This window comes from Bombina bombina, chromosome 3 (assembly GCF_027579735.1).
Source record: "Bombina bombina isolate aBomBom1 chromosome 3, aBomBom1.pri, whole genome shotgun sequence".
Lineage (NCBI taxonomy): Eukaryota > Metazoa > Chordata > Amphibia > Anura > Bombinatoridae > Bombina > Bombina bombina.
The window spans coordinates 573,218,280-573,243,742 of NC_069501.1; the positions used below are offsets into that span (position 1 = coordinate 573,218,280).

The following is a 25,463-nucleotide window of genomic DNA, read 5'->3' on the forward strand; positions in this document are numbered from 1 at the left end:
ACCCTTGATATTGGGGATAGAGAACTCTTTCCTTGTTCACTTTCCACCCATGCGATCTCAGAAATGCCAGTACTACGTCCGTATGAGACTTGGCAACTTGGATGTTTGACGCCTGTATCAGGATGTCGTCTAAATAAGGGGCCACTTCTATGCCCCGCGGCCTAAGGACCGCCAAAGTGACCCCAGAACCTCCATAAAGATTCTAGGGGCTGTAGTTAACCCAAAGGAAAGAGCTACAAACTGGTAATGCCTGTCTAGAAAGGCAAACCTGAAAAACCGATGGTGATCTTTATGCATCGTAATGTGAGGATAAGCATCCTTCAAATCCATTGTAGTCCTCTATTGACTCTCCTGGATCATAGTTAAGATGGTACGAATAGTTTCCATCTTAAATGATAGAATTCTAAAGAATTTGTTTAAGATCTTTTAGATCCAAAATAGGTCTGAAGGTTTCCTTTCCTTGGGAACCACAAACCGATTTGAGGAAAACTGTGTCCCTGTTCCTCTATTGGAACTGAATGGGTCACGTACACAATGCAAGAATGTCTCTTTCTTTATCTGGTTTGCAGATAAATGTGAATGGCAAAAACTCCCCTTTTTTGGGGGGGAAAGCTTTGAAATCCAGAAGATATCTCTGGGGTATAATTTCCAATGCCCAGGGATCCTGGGCATCTCTTGCCCACGCCTGGGCGAAGAATGAAGTCTGCCCCCTATAGGATCCGTTACCAGATAGGGGTCCGTTCCTCATGCTGTTTTAGAGGCAGCAGCAGGCTCCTTGACCTGCTTATCTTTGTTCCAGGTCCGGTTGTCTGCCTTAGAGGAAGTTGATGCCACACCTGCCTTGAATTTTCGAAAGGCACGAAAATTAGGCCTTTTTTGTCCCTTGATTTGGACCTGTCCTGAGGAAGGGCATGATCTTTTCCTCCAGTGATATAAGTAATAATCTCCTTCAAACTAGGCCTGAATAGGGTCTGCCCCTTGAAGGGAAGTTAAGTAGCTTATTTATTAAAGTCACGACAGCTGACCATGATATAAGCCATAGCGCTCTGCGCGCCAGTATAGTAAAAAACAGAATTCTTAGCCGTTAGTCTAGTCAAAGGAACAAAGGCATCAGAAAACAAAGGAATTGGCTAGCTTAAGTGCTCTAAGCTTGTCAAATATATTCATCCAATGGAGCCTGTAAAGCCTCATCAAGAGACTCAAACCAGAACGCCGCAGCAGCAATGACAGGAGCAATGCGTGCAAGGGGCTGCAGGATAAAACCTTGTTGAATAAAAATTTTTTATCCATTGGATCTAAAAAAGCACAACAGTCCACGCCAGAGGTAGTGGTACGCTTAGCTAGAGTAGAAACTCTTCTCTCCACCTTAGGAACTGTCTGCCATAAGTCCCGTGTGGTGGCAACTATTAGAAAACATTCTTCTAAAAAATAGGAGGGGAAGAGAACGGCACACCTGGTCTATCCCATTCCTTATGAAAAATTTTAGTAAACCTCTTTAGGTATTGGAAAAACATAAGTACACACCGGCACTGCATATTATTTATCCAGTCTACACAATTTCTCTGGCACTGCGATTGTACACATTCATTCAGAGCAGCTAAAGCCTCCCTGAGCAACAAGTGGAGGTTCTCAAGCATAAATTTTAAATGTAGAAATATCAGAATCAGGTTAAATCATCTTCCCTGAGTCACAGGGATCCTCTGGTAAAATAAACGCTATGGGTGCCCTTGATGTACTTGGCGCCATTTGAGCGTGAGTCCCTAAAGCGGGAGTCAAAGGGTCTGACACGTGGGGAGAGTTAGTCGGCATAACTTCCTCCTCGACAGAATCCTCTGGTGATAATGTTTTTAAATACAAAAAATGATCTTTATTGTTTAACATGAAATCAGTACATCTGGTACACATTCTAAAATGGGGTTCCGACATGGCTTTAAACATAATAAACACAGAGCCTCCTCTATGTTAGACATGTTAGAACTAATAAAGAGACTAGTAAGCTTGGAAAACACTTTAAATCAAGTTAACAAGCAAATATAACAAACGTTGCTGTGCCTTTAAGAGAAACAAATTTTGTCAAAATTTGAAAAACAGTGAAAAAAGGCAGTAAATCAAACGAAATTTTTACAGTACATGTAATAAGTTAACAGAGCACTGTGGATTACCTTCCCTATAACTGTTTCTATGCAAAATTTAAGCCAGCCATGTGGAAAAATTAGGCCCCAATAAGTTTTATCACCAAACATATGTTAAAAAACGATTAAACATGCCAGCAAACGTTTTAAAACACATTCTTATAAGAGTATGTATGTCTATTAATAAGCCTGATCCAGTCACTATCACTGCATTTAAGGCTTTACTTACATTACTTCGGTATCAGCAGAATTTTCTTAGTCAATTCCATTCCTTAGAAAAATATATTACTGCACATACCTTAGCATATATCTCTATCAATCAGCCTGGTACCAGTCGCTTTCACTGCATTTAAAGGCTGTACTTAGATTACTTCGGTATCAGCAGTATTTTCTTAGTCAATTCCATTCCTTAGAAAAATATTTTACTGCACATACCTTATTTGCAGGAAAACCTGCACGCCATTCCCCCTCTGAAGTACCTTACTCCTCAGAATGTGTGAGAACAGCAACTGGATCTTAGTTACGTCTGCTAAGATCATAGAAAAAACGCAGGCAGATTCTTCTTCCAAATACTGCCTGAGATAAACAGCACACTCCGGTGCCATTTAAAAATAACAAACTTTTGATTGAAGAAATAAACTAAGTATAAAAAACCACAGACTCTCACGACCTCCTATCTATGTTGAGACTTGCAAGAGAATGACTGGTAATGGCAGTTAGGGGAGGAGCTATATAGCAGCTTTGCTGTGGGTGGACTCTTGCAGCTTCCTGTTGGGAAGGAGAATATATCCCATAAGTAATGGATGATCCGTGGACTGGATACACTTAACAAGAGAAAAATCAACACAGACCTTCTCACTTAACTCCTGCAACTGCCATTTAACTTTCTACAGTCTATCTCAGAACACAGAAAAAAATCAACACAGACCTTCTAACTTAACTCCTGCAACTGCCATTTAACTTTCTACAGGTAGCCTTCTGTAAAACAGCCGCTTTCACCTTAAAAACATCTCTAAAATTAGACACTTCCTTACACAAGACACAACTAAGATTTTAATCCACACTCTCATTCTTTCCCGCCTTGATTACTGCAACTCTGTCCTCTCTGGTCTCCCCACCTGCCGCCTAGCTCCTTTACAATCCATAATGAATGCCTCTGCCAGACTGATCTTCCTTACACGTCGCTCTTCATCTGCTGCGCCTCTCTGCCAATCCCTTCACTGGCTTCCTCTTGCCTCTAGGATCAAACACAAAACTCTCACTCTGACATACAAAGCCCTCAACTGCACTGCTCCCCCCTACATCTCCGACCTTGTCTCCAGATACTCTCCCTCCCGTCCCCTTCGCTCTGCTCATGACCTCCTACTCTCCTCCTCTCTTGTCACCTCATCACACTCCCATTTACAGGACTTCTCCAGACTGGCTCCCATCTTATGGAACTCTCTGCCTCGCTCCTCTCTTCTAGTTTTAAAAGCTTCAAGTGCTCCCTAAAGACTCTACTGTTCAGGGACGCATACAACCTACGCTAACCTTTCCTAATACCAGTTCCTCTCCTCCACTGCAATCCCCTGAACCCTCTTAGCATGTAAGCCTAATAGTCCAGCTGTTAGTAGATCACCTTCTTAAGAGCTGACTACAACAGTGCAACTATTGGCAGGGCCCTCTACCCTATAACTGTTTTGTTGTACTCCCCCTTTGTTTATAGCGCTGCGGAATCTGTTGGCGCTCTGCAAATAACCGATAATAATAATAATAATAATAATAATACAAGACAAGGTCGCCCTTTATTCCCTCTCTTGTTTAATGTTGTCCTAAAACCATTAGCTATATGATTAAGAGACATTTTAATAGGGATCCTTCTTGGTACTCAATGATTAAAAACGCTCCTCTACGCAGACAATTTACTTTTGTTCCTGGGAAAAATTCACCAATCTATTCCAATAATATTACAATGTCTACTAGAATTTAGCTCATTCTCTGGGTATAAGGTTAATCTAGAAAAAAGTGAATTAATGTGCGCAGGTAAATATAAGACTCTCCCTGCTAAAATCCCTTTTAAAGTAGTTAATGCTATTAAATATCTTGGTTTGGAACTGCATAAGAATCCTAAGCAGTGGTACCTATCAAACTATCAGCTGCTGTTGCAAAATATAAAAATGGATCTTCAATTATGGGCTTCCTTCCCGCTATCCATGACGGCTCGAGTGAATCTAATTAAATCTATTAACTTTCCTCGTCTTCTGTATCCACTTCAAAATCTACGATTATTCATACCTAATACCGTTTTAAGAAAGCTCTATGCTTATTTTTCTAAGAATATCTGGAAGGATAAAAAACACTGAATGGCCCTCACTAGATTAATGTAAAATACGGCTACTGGGGGATTAGCACTGCCGGATGTGAAGATCTATAACTTAGTTGCCCTGATAAAATTCACTGTAGATTGGTTGGCTGAAACTAACATAGTTTCTTTTATTGAGTATCATACATTTGTAATATCTCCTTTAGCCCTAAAGGCTATACTTCATTGTAAACCTTGACTGCTGCCATTGAATATCGCTTGTCATGTCATTTAAGAATATAGTGGTAGCATGGCATAAGTTTTGTAGCTGTTTAGGTATTGACCCCACCTATTCAGAATTTTTACCTATAATTGGAAAACCCCAATTTATCCCTGGTATTAATCAAAAAGTATTAAAAACTTGGGCTGAAAAAGGGTTAAGTCTAGTGTGCTAACTGCTCGATTAAAATGATCAGGTATGCTCTGTCGAATCTCTTTTCAATCAATATAATATAACAAGGTCAAATATGTTTGCGTATTTTCAGATACGTCATTATATATCTGCCCAGAAATGGCATTTGTCCCTTACAGTCGCATTGTCTGCTGTTAGAGTCTAAATACAAAAAATTATCTCTGGTGATTCCACAATATCTTTGATGTATGACATTATGCTGTTGAAGCAAAGCCTAATTTATTTGGATAAGATGTGTAATTTTTGGGTTCCTGTTATTCCTGGTATAGATCACGAAAGTATTCAACGAAGCTTTACTAATTTAAGTAAATGTAAAGTCTCTATGAGCCGGAAGGAATCGCACATGAAGCTTATTACCAATTTCTATTTATTTCCTCTTAAAATATTTAAATTTTATCCTACAAGGTCTAGTAGTTGTCCTCGTTGTACTAATGTTAAAGCGGATCTGTTTCATATGTTTTGGTTTTGTCCTAAAATCAACCAATTATGGTTGAAAATTATATACTGGTTTAACTATCATTTTAAATTGACCATCATGTTATCATTACAAGATATTTTCTGGGTAAAAGTTATCTTTAATGTTAGAAACCACCAGTGTATTTCTATTCTGAATACCATTTGGCTGTCACACACCTCATTTAAAAAAAAAACTGGAAAGCTAGTAGACCCCCCGGACTTGCACTGGTCCTTAAAGAGTTTCAAGAACAAATTATTTTTGAATCATATCACCTTCAGGACGCCTCTGGAAAGATTAAAAACTTTCTGTTGGGATGGTTACCTATTATCAAGTCATATTCTCTTGTCCTTCAAAAACAGATTCTTTCTCCATTTTTGTCCTTAGAGTTTCTTGGAATTAGTCTTATTAGACAATTTTCCGTTTACATGGATTACCAATATTGGAGAGATTTAACTTTGAAATAGTGGGCTATGCCACTGGCTAATATGGTCCGGGAAGGGGGGTGGAGGAGGGGGAGTTTTTTTTTATTTTCTTCTTGTTTTAGTGCTTTTTATGGCAGAAATAAATGTCCATATACTAAAAGTAGCTTTAAACTGTGAGGCCGATATACCAAATGTCTGTCGGACCTGATCTGACAGTGCGGATCAGGTCCGACAGACATTGCTAAATGCAGAGAGCAATACACTCTCCGTATTCAGCATTGCACCAGCAGCTCACAAGAGCTGCTGGTGCAACGCCACCCCCTGCAGACTCGCGGCCAATGGGCCGCCAGCAGGGAGGTGTCAATCAACCCTATCGTACTAGATCGGGTTGAATTGCGGCGATTCCTGTCCGCCTCATCAGAGCAGACGGACAGGGTTATGGAGCAGCAGTCTTTAACATGCTCGCCAGAAACACGGGCCCTCAAGCTCCATCTGGAGCTTGATAAATGGGCCCCTCTGTATCTGAACAGAGGTAGATGATATTTAAGATTATCCCTATTAAGAAGAGATTATTGGGAGTTAAGTATCAATTGTACTGATACAGTAAAAATGTTTCTTCATGCTGTTTACAATGTTTTTTTTTATTTTGTCCTATCTATTTGTTTGGTTATTCATTAACCAGTCTGTAAAATTAATAAAAAATGTATTTTTAAAAAAAGTTATTAACCCCTAAACCACCGCCCTCCCGCATCGCAAAAACTATTTAAATATTATTGATTCCTAAACTACCATCTACCCACATCGCCCCCACTATACTAAAGTTATTAAAGGGACAGTATACTATAAAATTGTTTTTCTCTTAATGTGTTTCCAATTACTTTTTTACCAAGTGCAGAGTGTAAAATTTCTGAGATTTGCTTTTTAAGGTTTATTTATGTATATAAAACAGATGATTTTGTATTTTGAGGTCACAACCTACTAAAATAGGTTGGGCTTATAGATATATTATAGAATCTGATCTCATTACTTTATCACATTGTGTACATATACATGCTTCTTTGTCTTATAGCTGTCTGTAAACCAATCACCAATTGTTGGAGAGAACAATGGAAAATTAACATTTTATAACCTTTTCTCTTCTATATCCCACTGGGAGTGTAATTTCTTCTGCTGGCTGTGTTTACACAGTTAATCTATAGCTTGGCCTTAAGACCAAAAACTTTTAGGATAGGTGGGGATACCACAGGCTAAATCAACTATTTTAAATGCCAATATAAGGGTAATGGAAATACTTGTAAACAATTGAATACACTCCAGCAGGTAAAGTGGATCCTTGGGAACAATTTAATGGGGAGAAATTTTTTTAAGTAAACTGTCCCTTTAAGTCCTACACTGCCACGACCATACTAAACCTATTAACCCCTAAACCACAAGCCCCCCCACAACAAAATATACTAAACTAAAATATTAACAACTAAACCGAAAGCCCCCCACATTGAAATAAACTAAATTAAACTATTTACCCCTAAAACTAACAACCCCCTAACTTTATATTAAAATCTGGCTTTTACAATGTTACTCTATAAATGAGGTTGCTTGCTTTTATTTATTTATTTTATTACATTTTATCTCTTGTTATGTTTTCTAGAGAGAATGAATTTGTGTGTGTGTATGTGGGTGAGTATGTGTGCGTGTGTGCATATATATTATTTTGTTCTATTAGGTTATAAAAGTGTTTTTGTGATTCTGGTATCCTTCTCAGTGTAAGGGTGCTGAAAAGTGAACGGTTACAACATAGATGCTTCTTTGTTGATTATAATAGATCTTAGAGGGATATGAAACAGTGCTCTTCTAATAGAAAAATATTTTAAATTACATTAAAGTGAATGTAAATTTTGATGTTTAAGTGCCCGGTTTTTAAAACTTTGATTAAAAACAGGGGCACTTTAATTCATCAAAATTTACATTTCACTCCTGTTGTGACAAAAAACGTACCTTTTAATCTTCACAGCAGCTACAGCTTTCTCCGGTCTCACAAGCCATTTCTGATGTCAGAAATGATTGATAGGTCATCCTCCAATCACAGATTCCCCCCCGGGGGATTCAGTGTCTGATTCACTGCTGTGATTGGAGGAAGCCAGATACCTCATTTTAGACCCAGGAAGAGGCTTTGAAACAGGTGGAGGAAGCTGGAGCTGCTGTGAAGATTAAAAGGTAAGTTTTTTTTCACAACAGGAGTGAAATTCAAATATTGATGAATTAAAGTGCCCCTGTTTTTAATCAAAGTTTTAAAAACCGGGCACTTTAGCATCAAAATTTACATTCACTTTAAACTTAAAAAACAGGAAACAATGTATTTGTTTTTTGTAGCCACTGTCTGCAGCTAGATAAGCAAGCAGATATTGCAGGACTTATGCTCTATTTTCACATGATTTTTTAGCAGCAAAACTCCTTTACTGTGCATGGACAACAAACGGACTGCATCTAGATGATATGTCTTCTAGAAACACTTCAAATGAAAAACGATTACTTTGCCTTCCTGTAGAGACCCCAGCCTCCTTACGGTGCTGTGACAGGAAGTAATTAACCCTTCACAAATGAAGCTAAATTTAAAAAAAAAAAAAAAAAAGGTAAAATCCATTTAAATAATAAATAAAATTTAAATAATAAATAAAACATATTGCAATTATCTCTATAAAGTAAAGCCCACTGCTTAGTGTTTTTTTATTGCAGCAATGAAACAGACTATTTGATATACCTTTAACTCACAAATTGCGGTAGTTTTTTTTTTTTCTGTAAAGTATTAGTTTCATGAATGTGTTTTATTGAACCTATGCCAATACGTAGTTGATTAATTCCCATAATTTCTTTTAAATGTCAGTATTAGCTTAACTTGACTTATTTGTTCATGTAAAACAATATATTCAACATGTTTAATTTCTGCCTTTATATATGCATAATAGGAAGGTTAAATACGAATGTTTCTTGTATCTATTTCTAGTGGGTTAAAAATATTGGCATCTGCAGGAATTTTTATGGGAGGAAAGCAAAAAAATAAAAACATAATAATATCAGTGTAAACATATGCAACAGGATACAGTTCCTTGTTGCGCACATCAGCTGCACGCCATTTTAAAATGGCGACTCATTGACATAAAAAAACTAGGACTCAAGTGGGATTTTAAGGTTTGATGTTGTCTCTACAGAGGTTGCCATTTTGTTTGTTCTATGAGGTAATTTGATTTCTTGCCTATTTCTGGATGGTACATGTCTTTACTTTTGCACTTTTTCTTCCTAGTTCACATTTTAACAAGCATTTTAAAAACAGCGGACAAATCATACTTTTATAATATAAAAGATTTACAAGTAAAATGCTAAAATTATCTATGATTGCATGTTTGGATACTATACACATTTTAAATATATTTTAATACAAATAACTAGGAGAGCGTTAATTGTACTTAAGTGATCACTGTAGATTACTAGGAGACTATATTAACCATCAAGCAAACATACAAGGCAGTTATTGGCAATAATGAATGATTATTTTGTGTACTCATTTATCACTGGCTGCTTGTTTTTTAATATTTTTTGATTCTTATTTCATTTAGTATGTAAAAATGCAGGTTACATAAAGTTTTTCACATGACTAAAAAAAAAAACTGAGCTGAGAAAATTAGAATGCAGGCCTATGCACTTATGTAACAGGGATACACTTGGGGCTAGAAACTATGCTTTCTGTTGCTATAGCTAAGCAACAAGGGTATCTTACATTTGACTCAATGCTTCTGTATTTCCACTGTTGGTAGCAAGACCTTTCAGCTACAATCATACATCAGTTTTTAGATAATCTAATACTCAATGTGGGTTATAAAATATATTCTTTGACCTAAATATCCAAACACAATTAACCTATCAATTACTGACCTGGCCTCAAATTCTAAAGAACAGTTAGCTTACTCAGCCTCATAATACTATAGTCAACCCTGACTACTTTTGACCCTGTTCCCCGCAAACTGCTAATAACCCTAAACATTTCTAGCCCAGTCCTTACACACTCCAATAAATCCAATAAAAGTCAAACACTGTCCAGCACCTTCCAATATACTCATGTGCAAGTTGTAGGGGCCTGCCACTATGACATGATTAAGGGCAGAAGGGCCGAAACATGGTCTATACCTGTTCCCCCAATGTTGGAATAAATAAGATTTTGAAGCAAAATCCACAGTGCTGCTGTTTTTCTATTTGTACACTCCAATAAATCCTAACAATTGATGAACCAGCCCCCCAAATTTTGTTTAAAGGGACACAAAAACCCATTTTTTCCCTTCATGATTCAGATACAGAATGCAATTTTAAGCAACTTTCTAATTTACTCATATTACCATTTACCAATTTTCTTTGTTCTCCTGCTATCTTTATTTGAAAAAGCAGGAATATAAGCTTCGGAGCCGGTCCATTTTTGGTTCAGTACCTGGGTAGTGCTTGCTTATTGGTCTCTAAATGTAGCCACCAATCAGCAAGTGCTACCTAGATTCTGAATTAAAAATGGGCCAGCTCCCAAGTTTAGATTCCTGTTTTTTTTTAAATAAAGATAGCAAAATAATGGAGAAAAAAATGATAATAGGAGTAAATTAGAAAGTTGCTTAAAATTGCATACTCAATCTGAATCATGAAAGACAAAAATGTGGGTTTTGTATCCCTTTAACCTTACAAAGTACATTTGAACCTAAAATGTATTTTACCTCAATTAATCTTAAGAGCAACGTTACCCCAATGGACTAAAATATATTCCCTTATACTCTAAACTGGCCCTCATAATGCAATAATTTCCCAAAACAAAACCCATATTTACATAATTCCCTCTAACATCTAAACTTCTCCTGTCAGTTTAAAGGGGTTTGTTGCTTTTGTGCATTGGAACCAACCATTAGAGATTGGGATCAAATTCACCTATTCATTGAAGTAGGAAAGGTCATACTTGTGGTGGGTGCTTGTGATTATTGGACATAAATGTTATATAAGTGTTTTAGTGGTTGAGCTCATAAGATGAATGGCATATGGTCATATTGACCAGTTGTAAAAAAAAATGCTTTTATTTAGTGACGGAATATTGTGCACTAACACTAAAATGGTGGTTTTAGGTTTAAAGATATTCTAGCACTAATAAAAAAAATCTGCTGTATCACTTACTTTACTAATGCTAATGAATTTAGGGGTTCTTTTCCTTGTATATGGCATACTATACAACTAAGATTCAATGGAAAGATCTATTCTATTGCAGCAAAGGTTTTAGCAATATTTACCATGGACGCAATGTAAGCATTTAATGAGGAAAAACAGAAATGCCATCATTTAGTATTAGAAATAGAATATTGCTTTTATAGAAGTTTGTATATTTTAGATAGTTGCAGTTTAAATTTATTTTTACCATCTCTAGAATCATTGTACCCTCTCAGCTGGAACAGATCCACTCATAATATGGTTAATTTGTGAGGTTATTAATCAAAGAGGAAAGAAATACCTTTTCCAGGCCATCTTCTTTTAGGCTGATGATATCCAGATCAAAATCTGTTCTTAGCCCGCTGGTTTTGTTGAATACAATACGCCCGGTCAGTCCTTCCCACTGGGCCTGCAGATAAAAGTAGGGCATTTATGACAATTAACAAGACTCATAAATCATCTCTCAGTACAGCAGCACAATGCTTCATTTTAATTACTTTTTACATGGTTTTTTTTCCTCCCTTCATCATTTAGATCCCAAAAGACTGTAGTTAATTAATAATCACCTCATCATTGCTTGTTCCATGATTATCGTGCGTAATTTCCATAAATTCTATTAGGGTGTCCTGTCTAGAAGGAATTCGTAGATAGATGTGTCTAACATCTTAATTTTGTCAATGATAAAATCATGATAGAAACACCAGTTTGACAATTCTCCTTATCTCTATACAGGTACAAAACCTTTTATCCTAAATGCTTGGGACTGGAATTGATTGACTTTTCACAATCAAGACAGTGCTAGTTTATGTGTGCCATATAAAATACATTGTGCTCACTCCTGTGGAGTTTTGTATGTGAGCTCTAATTGGCTGAAATGCAAGTCTACAAAAAGCACTGATACAAGGGGACAGTCTGCAGAGGCTTAGACACAAGGTAGTTACTGAGGAAACAAGTGTATTAATATAACAGTGTTGGTTATGTAAAACTGAGGAATGGATAATTAAGAGATTATTTATATTTATAAACATTAAAACATTTCAAGTAGACTGTCCCTTTAAATAAATATAGACTAGCATTTGCATTTTAGAACATGAAAATCGAACTAAAGATGCAGGTGGAGAAGATTGTGATGTACTAGCTGGGAAAATGGTCATTTTAAATAATTTAATTTCTTAAAAATATTAATGAAAAAGTCTGGTTTTTGGGAAAATTCTTATAATGTTCATTTTGATGTTGATGTCCTCATGATAACCAGGCCATACTGCCCATTGTCTGCTTGTAAGAGTAAAACAATGCATGCACCAGGTTCTTTGTAATTGGCCTTTCAATGTCATTCAAAGTAAAAGGATCAATACCCTCTCTTTTTCTCCATTTCTACTTTTTACCACCACATATTGCTATACCATACTTACAACATGAATGGTACACAATATAAAGTATTGTTGGTTCTTTAGATTAAATCATTTTTATTGAACATTTTTTAAAAGTTACAAACCAAAGAAGAGGAGACCAGTTGTTACATAGATATACTCTAGTCTCCTTTTTGAATGAGAATACAGATAATTATAACAGGTTACATCTTTCAAGGTACCAAGCTTAGTAGTATTTCACCTGTAGATATCTGGCCCTGGTCAAGAACCACACTCTCATTTATTGGTGGACTGTGTAATGACCATAAAGACAGGTAAGAACAGTTGCACGTAGGTTGTCGTATCATTTGAATCTTAATCTCTTGTAATCTCTTGTATGAGTTCATAAGAGTTATTATGTGTCTCTGATGTGTGGTAAATACAATAAAGAAGAGAATCATAAGTCATTCTGAACCGACCTTCGTGTAATTCCAAAATGTAGAAGGAGAGTGCTGGAGGTCCTTCTTTAAAATTGGATGTCGGGTGAACTTTCGCCCACCAAGTTAAACAATCTAGAAACTCTAAATATTTAATACAAAATAATTAACTTTGAAAAACAATAATTATCACCTGTTCACAAGTATACATGGTCAACTACAAGATATATCAATTATTTCCAGTATTCCTATCCGCTAATAGGTGGCTATGTGTCCCTCGTTCTCACAGGGTTTTTCCCTCAGTCTCCTCTCCTTCTCCCACTCACGTGGTATCCTTTTCTGAGATATTCCTCCCCTCTCCCCCAAGTATCTAATAATACCAAATTTTTTGGAATGATTCTGACGTCTTTTGTATGTCTGCTGCTATTTCATATAGAGAGTATGTCTGCCGGATTTTGGATAGGATTTCAGACCATGTGGGGGTACCTGTTTTCCAATATTTCGCAATACTGGTTCTAGTTATAGTGCATACTATTCTAATAAATGTGTTGATGTGTCTGTTTAATCTAGGTAAATTGTCGTGTAGTAAGGCGTGGGAGGCTTCAAGGGTTATACATTCACCTAGTAAATTGCTTAGAAGTGTAGCCACTTTGCTCCATATTTCTTTGACTCCAGGACATTCCCACCACATGTGTAGATATGATCCCCTCTCTTTACACCCTCTATAGCAAAGACTAGAATTTAGTCTATTTAAGTGGGCCGTCTGAATAGGTGTTAAGTACCACGTAAAGGAGGTCTTTATAATATTTTCTCTGAGGTCAGCACTCAGTAGGTTTTTACTTGAATCAAAGAGTACACTCTCCCAGACCTCCTGCTCCCATTCTATTGTTGGTTCTTTAAAGGGACACTGTACCCAATTTTTTCTATTGTGATTCAGATAGAGCATGAAATTTTAAGAAACTTTCTTCATTCTCTTGGTATCTTTATTTGAAATGCAAGAACGTAAGTTTAGATGCCGGCCCATTTTTGGTGAACAACCTGGGTTGTTCTTGCTGATTGGTGGATAAATTCATCCACCAATAAAAAAAGAAAAAAGTGCTGTCCGGAGTCGGAACCAAATAAAAAGCCTAGATGCCTTCTTTTTCAAATAAAGATAGCAAGAGAACAAAGAAAATTTGATAATAGAAGTAAATTAGAAAGTTGCTTTAAATTGCATGCTCTATCTGAATAACGAAAGAAAAAATTTGGGTTCAGTGTCCCTTTAACTAAAATGAGTCTTTTATGAGTAATCCCTCAGAGGAACAATTTCATGGATATAGCCAACTAAGCACTAACCAAGCTTAATACATAATTATCATAACACTTTATAAAATAAAAAGAAATTACTAGCCAAAGTTAAAAGAAAAAAGACAGAAATTAGAAATGAATGTTCACCTTTTAGCCTGAAATGTAAGAACCATGTATAGTGCTCATTGACCTGGATTCAATAAAACTCACGTGTGAAACTAATATCTTGCTGAAAAAAAAGTTGACACTAAAAATTTTAAAATCCATAAAGATTTGTACCCGAACCTCATCAGAACAATGAGTGGCAAATTCAACTCCATTGAAATTAATAGAGCTCCTTCTAAGTTAACTACAGTTAAGTTCTTGCTGCCACCACTGCACCACCATCAAGGATACCAACATCACAAAAAATGCATTTAACCTTTTAACGCAGTTAGGACACTGTATTCCGTCTGAATTTGCTGCGCTTTAGCGCCGAAGGTCAGAATACAACGTCCTAAACGATTGGCTTTCCTGAAGCCACTGGCGCTTCCCTGATGGGATTGCGGTCTGGAGGGCATGCCTAGCATCATAGGGAAGCCCCCCTGAAGCAAACCCATTATTGAAATCTTGTGATCCCATGCACGATCGCAAGATTTCAATTTGTTTACATCGGAACAGTTTTTCCGATGTAGACACGTTAACCCCGGCACAAAAGGATTAAAACCTTACAAACCACTTCATAAAATTAAAAAATGACCACATAAATCAATAAATCTAGTAATCAATCTAGTAATCAGTCAGGGAATCCTGAAGGGGTAGCTTAGATGTTGTGAGGGGACAATTATGGAGGAGTTCATATAGAAGAAGGGAGACATGTTGCACCTAATAATATGTTCAGTGCATTTTATTTGTTTACTCATACTATATTTTTTTTCATTTGATGGTAAATTTAAGTCTTTAAGGATGTTGCAAAGAAAATATATTTGTGCACAAGCAAATCTGCATAATTATTATTATTAAAAAAATAATTCATCCCAGTGGAAATACTTTTTTTTACTGCTTTGCGATTATCATATTCAGAATATAGTATTTGTCTCTACTTTTTCAGTGAGTGGGAAATAGACATTAGAGTCATCAGATAGTTAAAGGGACATGAAACCCAAAATATTTATTTCATGATCCAGATAGAGCATATAAATTTAAACAACTTGCCAATTGACTTATTTTATCAAATGGGCTTCATTCTCTTGGTATCATTTGTTGAGGGAGCTGCAATGCACCACTGTGAGCTAGTTGAATGCATTGGTAAGTCAATGAAAAGGGGCATATATGTGCAACCACCAATCAGCAGCTAGATCCTCCTAGCTCTTGAGCCTATCTAAGTATGCTTTTAAACAAAGGATACCAAGAGAATTAAGCCAATTCGATATAGAAGTAAATTGGAAAGTTGTTTAAAATTGTATGCTATATTTGAATCATGAAGGATTTTTTGGGGTTTTTTATATCCCTTTAAAAGGGAACTTCATAATATGGTTAACTCTGTATCTCGATTTCAGGATAACTGGGGAATCTGCGTTCTATCTTTAATGTGTTCTTTTAATTTGTATGGGTCAATCAAGGTTTTTATTTGATAAACTGTTTTAATAGGTATTTATTAAGTCTAAATAAATATCTTAGTGTTGTATAAATATTAGCCTGCTACAGAACAGGGTCTGACAGATGTGATATTGGACAAGACACATGGATGTTTATTAAGATGAGGAGGGGCCCCACACAGCAAAGAAGAATAACTGCCAACTGCAATACTTTCGGAATACAATAAATTAAGGGGTTCTATTAATGTGTGCAATTGTACATTATTCATATGTCTGTTTTGTTCTGTTAAGGTACTGTCCCTGGATAGAATTTAACTTGCCTCTGCAACAGAGGTGGACTAGTAAGACGAGCAAAAAGGATCTGGACCAAGGCCCCGTCATGTAGGGGGCCCATCAGTGACACAGCCAAGGCTTCTGGTGTATTGCTGACAACCAGTTAAATGTGCTAGCACAGCAGTGACAGCTGAACTGCATAAGCGGTTGTGACTTTGAGGTAAATTGATTCGCTATAGCCAATCATGTCAGCATACACTGTCTGCATTTAAAGGGACAGTAAACCCCCCCAAAAAGCTATCATGATTCAAGTAGAGAATACAATTTTAAACAACATTCCAATTTACTTCTATAATCTAATTTGCTTCTTTCTTTAGATATCCTTTGTTGAAGAAATAGCAATGCACATGTGTGAGCCAATTACACAAGGCATCTATGTGCAGCAACTAATCAGCAGCTACTGAGCCTATCTAGATATGCTTTTCAGCAAAGTATATCAACAGAATGAAGTAAATTAGATAATAAAAGTAAATTAGAAAGTCTAAATCCTGTAGAAAAAAAAATTGGGTTTATTGTCCCTTTAATGCCCCTTTAACATTGTCAAGCATTTCTGGTGAAATGCTTGTGCAATGCTGCCCCTTCCTGCTCACTGGCGGCCCATCGGCCACTAGCAGGAGCTGTCAGTCATCCCGATCATATTGAATTGGGATAATGTCAATCTTATGACCACTGCTTCTTAACTTTCGTTTCAGGCTTGGGCCTCTGAATCAGCATGAGTGGACTACAGCAGCACATTATAGTATATGAGCACACACACAGTAAGTACAGACCTCTGTCCCCCAGAACATGTGCCAGCTTGCTGTACTAAAATGTGCCAGCTTGCTGTACTAAAATGTGCCAGCTTGCTGTACTAAAATGTGCCAGCTTGCTGTACTAAAATGTGCCAGCTTGCTGTACTAAAATGTGCCAGCTTGCTGTACTAAAATGTGCCAGCTTGCTGTAGCTGGCACATTATAGTATATGAGCACACACACAGTAAATACCGACCTCTGTCCCCCAGAACATGTGCCAGCTTGCTGTACTAAAATGTGCCAGCTTGCTGTAGCTGGCACATTATAGTATATGAGCACACACACAGTAAGTACAGACCTCTGTCCCCCAGAACATGTGCCAGCTTGCTGTACTAAAATGTGCCAGCTTGCTGTACTAAAATGTGCCAGCTTGCTGTACTAAAATGTGCCAGCTTGCTGTACTAAAATGTGCCAGCTTGCTGTACTAAAATGTGCCAGCTTGCTGTACTAAAATGTGCCAGCTTGCTGTAGCTGGCACATTATAGTATATGAGCACACACACAGTAAATACCGACCTCTGTCCCCCAGAACATGTGCCAGCTTGCTGTACTAAAATGTGCCAGCTTGCTGTAGCTGGCACATTATAGTATATGAGCACACACACAGTAAGTACAGACCTCTGTCCCCCAGAACATGTGCCAGCTTGCTGTACTAAAATGTGCCGGCTTGCTGTACTAAAATGTGCCAGCTTGCTGTACTAAAATGTGCCAGCTTGCTGTACTAAAATGTGCCAGCTTGCTGTACTAAAATGTGCCAGCTTGCTGTACTAAAATGTGCCAGCTTGCTGTACTAAAATGTGCCAGCTTGCTGTACTAAAATGTGCCAGCTTGCTGTACTAAAATGTGCCAGCTTGCTGTAGCTGGCACATTTTAGTATATGAGCACACACACAGTAAGTACCGACCTCTGTCCCCCAGAACAAAAAAACTGCTGTGTGAGTGTTTGTGAGCTGTATTTGTATGGCAGATGATGAGGAGTAGGCACAGAACTGAGAGCTTTTCTAGCAGTAGCTAAGGAGTTAAAAGTGGGCAGATGCACAAACCCAAATTCAGATAAAGGTATGGCCAGTGAGATACATAGGACATGGCAAATGTAAATATATCCAATCTTTGCATAGGGGAATTCATTATTACAAATAAAATGCTCTGACAAAAAAAGGACTGTGATTTTACACTAAAATGTCAGAATTTCTATGATGCGCCAAAACTAAATTAGTTCTACTGAGAAAAAAACAGCAATTCACATGAGTTTTTGGAAGTTGTTTTCTGTCCCATGCTATGCATTTAAAGATATCTTTTACAACACTGCACTGGCACAACTGAAAAGAGAGGCCTCTATTTATCAAGGTCTGTTGGACCTAATCCGACAGTGTGGATCAGGTCCGACAGACCTCGCTGAATACGGAGAGCAATACGCCCGCCGTATTCAGCATTTCACCAGCAGCTCACAAGAGCTGCTGGTGCAACGCCGCCCCCTGCCGACTCGCGGCCAATAGGCCGCCAGCAGGGAGGTGTCAATCAACCCGATCGTACTCGATCGGGTTGATTTCCGGCAATGACTGTCCGCCTGCTCAGAGCAGGCGGACAGGTTATGGAGCAGCGGTCTTTGTGACCGCTGCTTCATAACTGCTGTTTCTGGCGAGCCTGCATTCGGAGCTTGATACATATGTCCCAGAAGCTTAAAGGCAGGAAAATGGGAATCTAATTTGCATGCTCTTATCCAAAATGCTATTCTGCATTAAAAAAACTCTACATGCACATACTGTATATGCATAAACACACACTCATATTACTGGTTGGGCGCTACATTTAAAGCCCTGTTTTAGATCTGTATAATAATACTGCACAAAGTTAATGGTATACTCCATGCACAAAAGTGCACATAATGCATTATAATCAAGGAGTTCTGTAGTTATTATTTGCAGGCTAAGAAAGAATTAAAAAATATATCCAGTAAAAAAATATCTATATTTCCATTCTTATTTTATCTTATTAAACTTAGATTTGGACAGACATCTCAGACTTTAGTTTTTCAAGTCTACAGGGTGACATAGGAGAATGAAAGAGTTATATTTTCCCTTGTTGTATATCTGACTTCTCAGTTAATTACTTTATCATTATTTTATAAGTTATATAATACACCAGTTAAAATAAAATGAGATCCTTATTTTAAATGTCCTCCAAATTATTTTCCAATCATAAAATATAGCTTCATACTTCTTCCTACAAAGTACTATCCCAAAGATTTTCCAATTCAAGAAAACCATAGGTAGCAAATATCAGTTAATGAAATGGTATCCCTTTAATGTTAATGAGGTATTGCATGGGGGGGGGTTGATTTGGGGAGTCTAGAGAGGATTGTGAGGCCTAACAAAAACAGGGTTAATAGTGATTTGAGAAGGGGTTGCAGTTAGGGTCAATTATGTGTTTCGTGGGTAAATTCAGTTGTGGATTCTAGTCTGTGAGTTAAATTCATTTGTTGTCTTTAATCCTGGATTAGGCAGAATTAGGAATTACAATATTGTAGGCTGGCATTCCAAATAGCCAAAGATCAACTCAATGCAAAGGGGTTGATTTATTAAGACCCGAATTCATCTGTTTCCACACGAGCCTTCAGGCTAGCCGGAAACAGGAGTTAAGAAGAAGACCTCTGCTCCTTAACTCATATGCCACTTCTGAGGCGGCGGACAGCAATCCGCCCGATTGGATACTATCGGGTTGATTGATACCCCTTGCTAGCGGCTGATTTGCCACAAATGTTCAGGGGGCGGCATTGCACAACCATTTCACTAGAAATGCTTGTGCAATGATAAATGCAGAGAGTGTATGCTGTCTGCATTTATCGACGTGCGGCAGACTTGATCCGCTACAGCGGATCATGTCCATCCGCACATTGTTAAATCAGACCCAAAGAATCATTTATTTTTTATCACCTGCATTAAATTTGAGGCTACCTAATGTCTTGTGTCTGAGACTAGTAAATGGAGTACATGCTATATCAATGAAGTGGTAGATAAAAATAACTTAGTAATCAGCTGAATATAAAAGTAAGAATAGGATACTGTTGCTATTATGTTGCCGCAGAGCCTTCGGAATGTAACTTGTTATTCCTTTTTAGAGCTACAAAGCAAAGTTGTTAGGAACAATATATTATTTTAGAAAGGATTAAAATGCTAACTTTCTGTTTTTAAAAAAAAAGTAGAAAAAAAGAAATAGTAATGCATAGTAATACAGTAGGTTAGGTGTTTCTCTGACTCACAATCCAAATTACAACTTTCTCTTTAACACCTACTAACCTGGTATGTTCCATAAAGGTTGTGTTTTTGTCCTCAACTTGTCATTTATAAAGTAATTTGCCTTCTGAGCCACAACATTTTGGCGTTACCCTATAAATTCAGCAATATTTTGTTCTTGTCATTAAGCATCATTATTTCATTGCTGTTATTTTAAGACAAATAATGGTGCCTCTTCCACTGCCTATATTTATTACAAACTCTTTTTAATCCAGACAATTTTTAAACCCCCCCAAAAAATAACCCACATCAGTAGATAAAATAAATGCCTCTAAGCGCAACTGGAGAAGGAATGATACTCTGATATAAATAAAAAATAACTTTTATTGATATTAATTATAAAAACAGGCAGCTTGAAAATTTGCTGCCCTGCAACGATGAAAAACACTACAATACTGGTCATGAGAGTAAACCAGGTTAAATTCAAACTTTGTTAATTTATAGTTTAAGATAACTGAAGTCACACACTCTTAGGGGCCCATTTATCAAAGGGCTTGCGGACCTGATCCGACACTGCGGATCAGGTCCGCAAGACCTCGCTAAATGCGGAGAGCAATACGCTCTCCACATTTAACATTGCACCAGCAGCTCACAAGAGCTGCTGGTGCAACGCCGCCCCCTGCTGACTCGCGGCCAATCGGCCGCCAGCAGGGAGCTGTCAATCAACCCGATCGTATTCGATCGGGTTGATTTCCGGCGGTTCCTGTCCGCCTGCTCAGAGCAGGCGGACAGGGTTATGAAGCAGCGGTCTTTAGACCGCTGCTTCATAACTTGTGTTTCTGGCGAGTCTGAAGACTCGCCAGAAACACGGCCCTTCAAGCTCCATACGGAGCTTGATAAATGGGCCTGTGTGTCTTAAACAGGCTTTATTGGCTAAATACTCTTGCATATTATATTTCTATAATCTTTTACAGGTTTGGTTAAAGAAAGCTATAATATTACTGCAATTAATGCTGATAGTTACTGACTGGGTAAAGAAAAATAATACAAATGGGAGAAATGTTGTGCAGGCGTAACAAACGCATATATATCACTGCAGGCAATTCCCATTATAAATGTTTAAGCTTGGTAAAAAAACTCTAGTCGTAACAAGATGTAATAAGCGTAAAGCCAGCAAGGAAGGTTTACTGAAGTTGCGAATCCGGAGATTTAAACTAAAGGGACACTGAACCCAAATTTTTTCTTTCGTGATTCAGATAGAGCAATCAATTTTAAACAACTTTCTAATTTACTCCTATTATCAATTTTTCTTCGTTCTCTTGCTTTCTATATTTGAAAAAGAAGGCATCTAAGCTAATTATTTGGTTTAGAACCATGGAAAGCACTTGTTTATTGGTAGGTGAATTTACCCACCAATCAGCAAGAACAACACAGGTTGTTCACCAAAAATGGGCCGGCATCTAAACTTACATTCTTGCATTTCAAATAAAGATACCAAGAGAATGAAAAGAAATTGATAATAGGAGTAAATTAGAAAGTTGCTTAAAATTGCATGCTCGATCTGAATCACGATAGAAAAAAAAATTGGGTTCAGTGTCCCTTAAGAACTGCAGTTATGAATGGCTAATAAAAAGCCTAACAGTTATGATACAAAGTCCAACTATATTTAGTCCAAAAAATATATAGAAAGTTGAATGTGATAGATATTTTTAATTGACCAGTAAAGAGCACATTAAAATAAACAGAGGTCCCTTGACGCGGTCGTGTTTCACTTGCGCTTCCTCAGAGGGGTAGTATTGCAGTGTTTTTAATCGTTGCAGGGCAGCAAATTTTCAAGCTGTCTGTTTTTATAATTAATATCAATAAAAGTTATTCTTTAATTATTTACGATATAGTTAAGTATGGACACCTTCATAATATGACAATACGGTAGTCACTTTCATTGGACTATTATTACACAATTAGTGTATACAAAGACTGCCTTTCACCAGCTAATATGAAAAGAATTACTCCGCAGAATTGTGTCTTGTTTATCTTAGATATATGCAAAGCAGTACTGAGTATTGTCATTTTGTCACGCTATAACGTTATGATCTAAGGACATTATGCCTCATGACCAATTGTTATTTGTTGCTTATCCTGTTTATATGTAACACTTGACTGTTATACTCTCTTTATTCAATTCAATAAAAAGAATATATATATATATAAAAAAAAAAGTTATTTTTTATTTATATCAGAGTATCATTCCTTCTCCAATTCTGCTTAGAGGCATTAATTTTACCTACTGATGTGGGTTATTTCTTTTGACATTTGACTATAATGCCTATGCACAACTATCTGTTTTGACCTATTAATTAAAGTATTTCAGTACAAGGTCTGCAGCTAGAAATATATCTGTATATAAAATACCATCCTCACTTTTTTGTAATCACTTTTTTAACCCAGCTTTTCACCATACTGTATTAAAGGATTCATATTGTTAAAGAATTTTAGTTGACATGGACTTAAATGCATCAAATAGCATAATTTTTCAGATGGGAACGTTTGAAGACACACAGGCCTAGATTATGAGTGGAGTGCTAGCTTAACGTGCACTGTTAAATAATCAGTCATTACAAGTGGCTGGTTAATGCTCCTGTAAGCTCGTAGTTTGACTCTATGCTTAGCGCAATTAAACAGAGGTCAGCCCTCTGGTTAAATAGAAAAAAAATGCCCCAATTGCCCCCAAAATAAAGATACAGTACTTAACACTCAAAAATAAATATAAGCATTTTTATTTTTGAAAAAAAACTTCACAAAGCAGTTATAATGGGTTAAAGTGGGGGATGTGGAATCTGTTGGCGCTCTACAAATAACCAATAATAATCATAATTAATAATAATAATGTGGGATGTTTTAGAAAAAAAGGCACCCAAAGTGCCTTTCCATGAAGTCAATGGGGAGACTGTGTTTTCACTATAAATATATATATGTATATGCTTATATACATAAATATTATGTGTTAATATATATATATATATATATATATATATATATACACACATATAAACACATAAATATATATGTATATATTTATATACATAAATATTTATTTATTGTTGCCCAACACTGCACAATTTGCCCCCTGAGTTGCGCTAGGTGATTTGCCGTGTCTATCGGCTTTAAAACGAGGCTTCCGTTTAAGCCGATGGAAACACGCTCTTGTGAGTGCAAGGCTTCTGGGCAATACATCTATGTGTGCTGGTATTACTAAATGGAGCTCAAATATTGTGCTTTAGTATGCACAATATTGCACTCCACTCGTAATCTAGTCCACAATATCCATCGAAACTTTAAAAAAACATGAGAAAATAAAACAAGAATAAAAAAGATGAAATTATTTTCATTAGCATACTTTGTAAAATGTCAGAGGTAGAAGAGATTTGTCTGTAGCAAACTGTCCAAGCGCTGACATTTTGTTGGGGAATTTAATGCTTTTCAAAGGTGAAGGCTATAGATTCATTATGTAAAGTCTTCGCTTTCTGATGCAAGATTTTACTTGGATGCAACCAAAAGCATTTAAACATCACTATATTTTGTAACCTTTTTTATTTTTTATTTTTGTTGTTGTCAAAGAAACATTGTACTCAAAATGTTTCTTTTATGTATATATAAAAATATAACATTTGAATGTTTTCTCTTGAAAAAAGATGATAAAATCTGTCCAAAATAAAGTTATATTCTTCTATTTAAAAGCATCAAAACCCATTTAAGCCTAGATTACAAGGGGAGTTCAAAAATATTAGCGCTATTGTGCTCTAACACAGCTCAAGTTAACTCAATAGTGCTTTTATTTTTGCACTCATATTACAGTTGAAATTAATAGCACCTGAGCAAATGTCTAGGGTGCACTAACCTCTGGATGTTGGATTGTTGTAAAGGTGCATTAAGCTGAAGTATTGGGGGTCTATTTATCAAAGCGTCAACTGAAAATATGCTTGAATTCTGTGTCGTATTGTTCGGAGATTGATCCGCCCTAGTTATCAAAGCGTCAAGATTGGCAAATGTTAAAATTTGTGACGTAATATACGATTTAGTGATTTCAATCCGACTCAGATCGATGCTGTCATCATTACAGATGTTACAAATTCAAATTTGACTTTATTTGAACCTTTTCAAAATGTATCAAACATTTAACAGGTACGCTTGCATGTATTCCGACGCAGCGTACCTAGTTTTCAATCCGCCAACCTTGAGGTCGCAGATGCCATAGAAGTCAATAGGAGTCTGAAAACACAGAAAACTTATGTTCGATGCTGCAAGAGAATGAAGCATATGACATAATAAAAGTAAATTAGAAACTCTATTAAAATTGTATACCCTTTCTAAATCAAACAATATTATTACACCACATTTAGTGCACTAGTAGATATTGGGATAAAAATGAAAAATACATTACTACTTATGGATTATGCTAGAAATTTGTCTCTCATTACAAAGCAAGGGGACAATATTATTTCTACAAATTTATTGATAGGTTTTGCACAAAACTTGTCGCACTAATAGATATAGAGATAAAAATGAAATAAATACTCAACATAATATAGCTAACTTCCCTTTTATTTTTTGGGAAAAATCTATGTGCACCATGTTTAAGCCATGTAATACAAGTCACACTCTCCACTTCGCACCAATTTTGTCACAACACTTTTGCACCAATTATGACGCAAACTCCTAAACAACCCACACACTAGTAAATTTTTCAACCACTTTTAATTGGAATATGCATAATCACATGATTTATGACATCAGCCAATCTGATTCAAATACACATTTTAAACTATCACTAACGAATCAAGATGCTCGTTACTTGTGTCATTGATCACTCATCAGAATTTGTAAGTGCCATTTGTTACATTGTGTATTATACTTTGAAAGTATGTATATGTGAATTTAGAATTAAAGATAAACATTGATGCTGACATTAGGACACACAGTGTAATATTTTAGACAAGGATTTTAAAATTCGAATTGATGTTTGATTCAATATAATCTTAAGCTGATAGCTCAAAGGGATAGCCCACCTAACATTAAACTGTCATGATTCAGATACAGCTGAAATTAAAATCACCTCTTTACTGTCATGCTATTTTCAGTGTATTTCTTCCTTCTCTTGAATTTATTTTTCAGTAAGAAATGTTACCTTATATGCCAGCCCATTTTATAACACCTGTGAAGGGGTGGTTTTTAAAACTAGATTGCAGTCAGGAGGGGTTACACAGGTACAGAAAGAAAACTGCCCAGCTCTTAAAATATCCATTGATTGCAAATAAATACATATGATACCCTGATTACATGTTATATTTGCAATTATTCATGCTCAGAATAATAATAAATGTACACTATATATATATATATAGTGGTATAAATAAACACAGAGATATGAAAGACAACATTGTTTAGAACAAAAAAAGGAATTTAGGGACATG

General features: G+C 36.5%; 1 protein-coding gene across 1 annotated transcript in view; it reads right to left on the minus strand.

Annotated features, from left to right (window-relative positions):
• Positions 1-25,463, minus strand: part of GRIK3 (glutamate ionotropic receptor kainate type subunit 3) — a 934,988-nt gene that overhangs the window by 339,985 nt on the left and 569,540 nt on the right. Inside the window, exon 8 of the mRNA XM_053707131.1 lies at positions 11,289-11,396. Coding sequence (XP_053563106.1) covers positions 11,289-11,396 — 108 coding nt within the window. The remainder of the gene's footprint in view (positions 1-11,288; positions 11,397-25,463) is intronic.